This window comes from Petromyzon marinus, chromosome 14, assembly GCF_048934315.1.
Source record: "Petromyzon marinus isolate PM22_M1 ecotype Great Lakes invasive population chromosome 14, UKy_Petmar_22M1.pri1.0, whole genome shotgun sequence".
In the NCBI taxonomy this organism is placed as follows: Eukaryota; Metazoa; Chordata; class Hyperoartia; order Petromyzontiformes; family Petromyzontidae; genus Petromyzon; species Petromyzon marinus.
Window position 1 is genome coordinate 1,423,365 of NC_133680.1, and position 8,042 is coordinate 1,431,406.

General features: G+C 51.0%; 1 protein-coding gene across 3 annotated transcripts in view; it reads right to left on the bottom strand.

Annotated features, from left to right (window-relative positions):
• The window catches only part of LOC116942479 (uncharacterized), a 53,932-nt gene extending 49,644 nt beyond the window's left edge, over nt 1-4,288 (bottom strand). For 2 of the 3 annotated variants that reach the window (XM_032954465.2, XM_032954464.2), the window contains exon 1: nt 3,435-4,287. In XM_032954465.2, coding sequence (XP_032810356.2) covers nt 3,435-3,468 — 34 coding nt within the window. In that variant the 5' untranslated portion in view covers nt 3,469-4,287. Of the gene's footprint in view, nt 1-3,434 lie in introns of all 3 variants that reach the window. The other variant, XM_032954466.2, reaches the window with a different exon arrangement.
• Nucleotides 4,289-8,042: the final 3,754 nt, after the last annotated feature.

An 8,042-nucleotide genomic window follows, 5' to 3' on the forward strand; every position in this document is an offset into this window, starting at 1 on the left:
CTCACACAATCCAGCCTGGTTAAACCCAGGATTGATCGTAGGCAGGCTAGCCTAAATGTTTCTAACTGGCGAAGATGTTCCATTAGGGGGGTCCACGTTTCGCAAGCATAGAGAAGGGAGGGAATTACCGTGGCCGAGAAGACCTGAAGCTTAGTGCGGAGCAACAGACCAGGTAGCTTCCACACAGCGTTACGCAACCGATGAAAAGATATTGCCGCTCGACTGATTCGGAGTGGGACCTCTCCTGTTAAACTGGAGCCCGTCATAAGCACACTGCCCAGGTATGGGAAACTCTCCACTCTCTCCACAACTGCCCCATCACCGATTGGGAGTTGTGGGGGTGGAGTGTCCGATGGTACAAAATACCCAGGCAGGTGCTTAGTTTTGGTGGGGCTGATGGTAAGGCCCCATCTCTTAGTGGCACGCTCCAGTCTCAGCAGCAGCGTCTCCAACTCCTCCTCTGAATGAGCAGCTATCACCAAATCATCGGAATACATAACGTGGTTGAGCAATAGGGGGCCATCCCTTGACTGCACCCGGGCATCGATCAGCCTCTCATTATATCTGTACCATATGGAGATTCCCCCGGTACAGCTATTGAAGGCTTCACAAACTACGTGGTCAAAATAGATGTTAAATAATGTGGGAGCCAGAAGACATCCCTCGCACCCCAAGGTGTACAGGGAATGGCTCTGACTCCCGGCCACGTAGTTTTACCCGGGCCCGCTCACCATCATGAAGGTCCTTAATGATCGTGAGCAGAGGGTCAGGTACTCTAAAAGCACGAAGAACAACCCAGAGCCCAGGCCTACTGATGGTATCATAGGCCTTGACCAGGTCAATAAAGCAGAGATGTAGGTCTTGCTGGAATTCCCTACACCTCTGCTGTAGCAGACGGACAGAGTATATGGCATCTGTGCAGGACCGCCCTTTCCTGAAACCGCATTGGGGCTCCGCAAGCCTCTCCTCAGCGTGCCTGGCAAGGCGATGTTGAATAATCCTTGCCAGGACCTCTCCCGGCACACTGAGGAGTGAGATGCCCCTGTAGTTGTTACAGTCTGTGTGGTCCCCCTTCTTAAAGAGGGGGACCACCAGGGCATCCTTCCAATCCTGCAGAACCCGTCCAGTGGTCCAGACTGTTGTTATGATGTCATATAGGGCAGTCTGTGTACAAACGCCACCCTCCCTCAGCATTTCGCTTGGGAGATCATCTCTGCCCGCTGCCTTTCCTGGTCTCAGACTCCGGATCGCCTTCAGTACTTCCTCAACAGATGGCACTTCAGCCAGCCACTCACAGGAGGTGACTTCTTCCAATATTTGAGGCACTGCAGCTTCATCAGGGTCATCCTCACTTTGTGCCACGATGTTTTCCTGGCTGAGGGATTTTCCCTCCCCCAGGACCTCACAGAAATGCTCAGCAAATCTGCAAACCTGTTCCTGGGGGTCGGAGATTGGATCACCGTTTTTTCCCCTAATGATGGTAATAGGTGTGGCACTGCAGGTTACTTTTTTTATGGAGTTAAATAGAGATTTGTGATCGCGGGCCACTGAGGCAGACTCCATCTCCTCAGCAACCCGCGACCACCACCCATCCTTGCAGCACCTCACGGCTCTCCGAACCTCCGAGCGAAGGCTGCGGTAAGCCTCCTCATTCTCTGACGTGGGATTCTGTGCCGATGACAGTGGGCCTGTCGCTTTTTCTCAACCATCCTGAACACCTCCTCTGTCAGCCAGGGTCTCTGGGGAGGTCTGGACCGCGTACCCAAAGCAGCCATTGCAGCTGCATGGGTCACAGTCCTAAACCTCGCCCATTTACCCTCGACATCAGGAGGAGTGGGGGACGATGCCAATCCCAGCCGCAAGCGATGATGAAATTCTCGCTTGCAACTTTCATCAGATAACTGAGACCAGGCCACTTTAGGTTGGAATGGGTCCTGGGTGTACACCCACCACCGGAGTGGAAGAATGGCAGGCGCATCTTACAGATGACTAGTCGATGGTCGGAGGGCAGATCAGCTCCACGGTAGGTCCTGGTGTCACAGACATGGGCTCGCATCCGCTGGTCCGTCACTATGTAGTCCAGCAGATGTTATTGCTTGGACCCGGCATACATCCATGATGTTGTGTGGATGCGCCGATGCAGGAACAGCATGTTGGTAATTACAAGCCCATGGGCTGCACAAAAATCTAGCAGCCTCCTACCGTTGTTATTGAGCTGATCTGGCCCATGCCCTCCAATCACTCCAGACCAGGTGCCAGCATCATGACCAACTCGGGCATTGAAGTCACCCAACATGATGACTCTATCCCGAGGTGCCACTTTAGCCAGCACCTGTGACAGGAGGTCATAGAAGGCATCTGACTCATCGGTTTTGCCTGCATCCCTCCACGGATGTTCATCTTCGGTGGGGGCATAAGTAATCACGACCACCACTCCTCGCCTCCGGTTGATGGGAAGGCGAGCCCAAAGTAGCCTGGGGCTTACAGCTTCCCATACCTCACCGCCACGCTCCCATGCCCCCTTCATTCTTTTGTTCAAAAGAAGAGCCACACCCTGTTGTTTGGCAGTCTGCTGCCCCGAGTAGAGGACTGTCCACCCCTCATGGTGGCAGGAGCCAGAACCGGTCCACCGGACCTCCTGAGAGATCCAGGCGGTACCGGTCCAGCTCTCCAACACACACACATAGAAACACACACGCATGCAGAGATCTCAACCCAAGAGGGATCGGCACGTGCCGTTTGCGAGCAACGTCCCCCACGCGGAGATGGAGCGATGAAATGAAATTTGCGTGCAGGCAGGTGCCAGGTGGATTGTTGCATCGCAGGAACGTGGAGAAACGGCGACTGATTGGGTGGGTTGGGGATGCATTCATCTAGCAGTGGATAGATCGTTGATGAGGATTATGATGGCCATTATGCAGTGTTAATGGCCCAGGTCCAATCGCTTCCTTAATCAGGAATTGTCTCTTTTACTCAACACATTCGGCAATAACACTTTCGCTTTAAAAGGAAACAATATCATCGGCGACGTTTCGGGCAACAGCCCTTGGCACATGAGATGTTTACTGCATCGGAGGCACGGTGTGTGTATATATAAAAACGCCGTGTTATAAATGTATGTTGAACTTCTTTCGCACCGTACGCACGTAGCCAACCGTGCTAATCGGAGGTGCGGGAAGGCATGTTAACCCACAAGTTAACCCACAAGTTATCCGCTGTCAAGTTGCACGAAACTTCTCACACACACGCGCGCGCATCTACCGGATTGTAAGACGCACCCCCCCCCCCCCCCCAACAGTTGCTGTAACATAGTGGGGGGGGGAGGGGGGATTTAGTGCGTCTTATAATCCGGACAATACACGATGATGGCAATGATGAAAATCACCACCTCCGCGCAGCTGCTGTGCTCGGGTGCGCCTCTCCCTCCTCCTCACCTGTGCGGAGACGCCACTCCGAGCCGGATGCCATGGCTCCAGGTGCAGTCTCCTACCGCCACCCCACCAACACCAACCTCCTCTTCCACCACCTCTTTATCGAGCAGCAGCAAGTCCACCAGCCACGAGCAACTCTACAAACAATAACTCCGCCTCCTCCTCACTCCACCGACCTCTTCCCTCGAGCCTCCTTCCTCTTGACTCTCGGAAGCTCCTTCGACGCCACCAACACGAATTACCTAAACCACCCCCTCCATCGTGGAGCTGCGATGCGCACTGGTGGCCTGGCTGGCGACGTGTGGGGGGAGGGAACAGCACCCACCACCGTTTTCTCTGCGCCTGCTGAGCGCAATGCCGGGCTGAGGGCGCTGGCGACTGCCCCTCGTTCGTGTTCAATGGTTCACCTCCTTCCTCTCTGCAGAGTCGGCGCTAGGAGGAGGAGGGGTGAAGAGGGAAAATACGAGGAAGTTCCTCGGCGGGGCGCAGGTGGAGTCCACGTTGGTGATTCTGCCTGGGGGCCGTTGGCGCACAAGAAAGGGCCGGTCTTAGTGTTGTTGTCATTGCCCAGTGTGTTGGGCGGCTTGGTGGTGGTTGCTGTTGTTTGTTGTTGTTTATACGTGGGCATGGGTTGGGAAGGAGAGAGCGACGATTGTGAGGAATGGCAACTGCCGCGGATTTCCTTGCGCGTGTGTGTGGGCGTGTGTGTGTGGGCGTGTTGTAGCGAGGAATTACTCTGCAGGGCATTGTGTGTTCTCGCTCTCACGTCGATTCCACGTTAAGTGTCGTCTATTTAATACTCGATTATACTGATTTTAGTGCGGTAAATGTGGTGACATCGCTGGATGGCACCACGCCTGAAGTGCATTGCCGGCCCTACAGGACACGGTGTGTGGGTGCCGACCTCAGGGGACGGTCGTGTGGCCGGCTAAGATAACAGGAGGGCCCCCAAGAGGGGGCTAGGGGTGGTCACGTGATTGGGACCCAGATCCTTCCCGATGATTCTGGAAGGGGGACGTGGCCAAGGGCGAAGGCGGCCACGCCACAGATAATATAAACAGAGTCCCGAGAGGGACAGGGGTTGTTCATCCCGGGAAAGAAACCCTTCGTCTACGATCTCCGATCTATGAGTCTTCCAGCACGTGGACCATGGCAGATGCTGTTGGGCCCGGGTCCGTAGTAACAGTTACGTGGTAACGAGTGTAGTAACTAGTGTAGTAACTAGTGTGGGAACGAGTGTAGTTAGTTTTCAGTTTCATTTATTTGGTATAGCCAAGCCGGGTGGTCACCACCCTAGGTTGTTATTCTGTTAACTAAATAAATGCGCTGCCTCCAAAGTCTGCGTCTGCGACTCGGTTGAACCCACTGTCCTGTTGAACTGCCCATATAGGACTCACCACTGTGATCTCTACATTGGGTCAAACCTAACATCTCTTAATGTTCGACAGCTTGTGCACCAGATCTAATTTATTCACGATGTACTTACAAAAAAATCCGCAGACTACCTGCTGGATCTCCTCTCTGTTTCAAAGAACAAATTTGACCTCAGGTCTTCACTCATTTACCAGCGTCACATTCCCTATTGCCGTACAAAAACTGGAGGAAGGGCCTTTGCTATTGATGCCCCCAGGGTCTGGAATGCTATTGCCAATAAACTGCAACTTGAATCGCTACCAATGAGATCTTCTCTCAAAACTGCTCTAGAGGAGTTGTACACCCCTAGCTGCCACTGCTATTCATTGGCGTAAAATAAAATAAAATGTTTCGCTCCGGATGACGCAGCAAAGTATTATCTGTATTTTGATTTAGCGTGCTGATCTTAAAGGTGCATTGAAAAATTTGATACTCCGACTGATGCTTCTGTTGTTGTGGAGTAACTCATGCAGCCAGCTATGGCTTTAGGATTTGGTGTTACATGTTATTTATGTAGTTTATTGTAAAAATCCGGTCACAGTCCCTGTGATCACTGTTACGTTGCAATTATGGCTTTATTTTTTGGTGATTTCGAAAACTTTTTTGGTTTGGACATGTTTGTTTTGTTGTAGTACGGAGTTAGACTGATGGCCTTAATCTAAGTTTTATTGTGGTTGTTGTTTGACTTGCATCCCACTGGGATTTTTTGCACACAGCGTTGGTGCTTTTTTCAGGAATATTTTGCTGTTTTTTTTCATGGATTTTCTGTTTGCACAGTCACACATAGTCACTTTAAGATGTTTTTCTTGTTCGTGTTTTTGTTTTTTTGTTTGTTGTGGTTGCACCCGATTCAAGAGCCAAATGGCTCACAGGGCTATACCAAAATAAATAAACTGAAACTGCTCAGGTGAATTTAAGCGCCACTGCGTGGTGACGTCACCACGCTCAAGTTGATTGGAGCGACGCTGCGTGGTGACGTCATCGCGCTTAGATTCTTTGCCGCAGGTTGATTGATGCGCTGCTGCGTGGTGACGTCACTCTGCCTCAAGTTGATTGATGTTTCTTGTTCATGTTTTTGTTTGTTGCGGTTGCACCCGATTCAAGAGGCGAATGGCTCACGGCTATACCTAATCAATGAAACTGAACTGCAAATATAGCGGCCTCTAGCGGCTGCGGGGGGAACGCGTGAGCCCGTTGTGTGAAAAGGTGTACGAATCGATCAACAATTTAAACAACCCCATCGATCCTTGCGCACGCGAACGGAGGTGTGGAACGAGTGAAGAATTGATCTAATAGAATCGATGAATCAATGAATCTCTCCTCACCTGAACGCGAACCACGCCTCCCGCTGCCGCCATGACGTCACGACGTACACATGTAAATCCACTGCTAGATGATTGTACCTCCCAAGGCCACACGATTTCGTGGGTGTTGTTGTTTTTTACCATACTTCACGCTGGTGGGTGAAGTTTCAGGTTTCCATTTGCAAGTTTATTTTTTATAAGCAGGTGAGAAATAGGCGGGGAGCATAGACGTTGGAGGATAGTACAGTACAGCAATGTAATTCGCTGCATTGGCCTCTGCTGCGCGGATTGCAGTCGCTGTAAACAGGAGACGGAATGAATCTGCGACAGGATGAACGATACATTTCTAGATTTAAAGCTTTCGTGACTGCTAGGATCCATACTCTTTGGTTCTATTGGGTAAAGTCACGTAGGTGAAAATAAAATAACAAAAAAATAACAACAAAAAAACAAAAAAATTTGTTATTTTATTTTCACCTACGTGACTTTACCCAATAGAACCAAAGAGTATGAACGATACATGTTAATATAGCTCCATATACGGGCCTGTACAATTAACATCATTTATAATTTAATCTGCCGCGGCAATAATAAATTATGTGAATGTACATCGATACATATATGGGCCTGGTACATTAACATAATTATGTTTTCATTCTGTCGGGGGATTAATTTCGTGACAGCGCCTGTTGAGTCGTCCAAGAGGAGTCTACAAATCCACGCCGTGTTTAGCTTCCAGCACGCATGGTGGCAGTGGCCGCTGGGCGAGCTCCCGAGTCTGGAAGGGGAAATCTTCCTCTGTCTCTCTCTCTGTCTCTCTCGTGATGACCCCCAGAACGATTTTGTAATCGACAAAGCCTACCCAACTTTCATCTTCGGTGCTCCTCAGCCAGCATTGGAAATTCCACGTTCCCATGGTTGGCGCGAGTATATCCAACAACTACAATTGCCGTAGGCGAAATTATTTACGAGAACGCCTCCCACTCCCCTGCCATCCGGCGCCAACACTGGCACCGGGACATCCCTTGAATTTTCGCGATTCGCGTGTGTGTAGCGGCCTCCAGCGGCTGCTGTCGGGATCACGCGAGCCTGCCGACAACTTGCCTGCAACGACACACGCAACTTCTTACACATTCCCGTGCAAGTTGGTGGTGGGTGTGATGCAAGTCCAAGGAGGGTCACCTCTTCACGCCCGGCACCCAGGGAACAAAGCAGACAAATGGAGTTATAGAGAATCACCCCCCCCCCCCTCCTCGTGCCGCTTCTTCCCTCGCACTGCTCCACTTTGGAATTCCCCTTCCAATCACCAGCGTCTATTTTTCTCACCCAAGCATTCATCATCATCATCGCCTCGCTCATTTGAAGAAACGTATTAACTAACTCTGACGTACGTGACGATTTTAACCGTGCTGTTTGCTGCGGGCCGCTTGACGTTCGGTGTGCCTTTGAGCCGGGTACTCGGCAACTTGAAAGACGCGTACAGGTGAGTGCGCAGGTGAGTGCGCAGGTGAGAGGGCAGGTGAGTGAAGTCTCACCCTGTTGCGCGCCGTGTGTCAACACAGCCCTCTGGGACTCCTCGCACATTACAACGGTCCGCCCAATTCTAGATTTGAAGCTTTCGTGACTGCAAGGATTCATACTCTTTGGTTTTTCGGTAAAGTCACGAAAACAACTAAATTAAATCACGATGTTTCGGAGGCAACACAAGCTTCCGTCTTCAGGTGGAACAGTCACAGCAGAATAGCTGTATCAAGTGAAGAGCTCTGAGACACCCGAGATTATATACAAGCACAAATGTGGGTTTTGACGCCGACACACAATGGCCCCCTCTTGCAAACGACGTCACGGGATCTTTAACGTGCGCCGTGAAACGAATGGCGTGCAGTATTGTCTA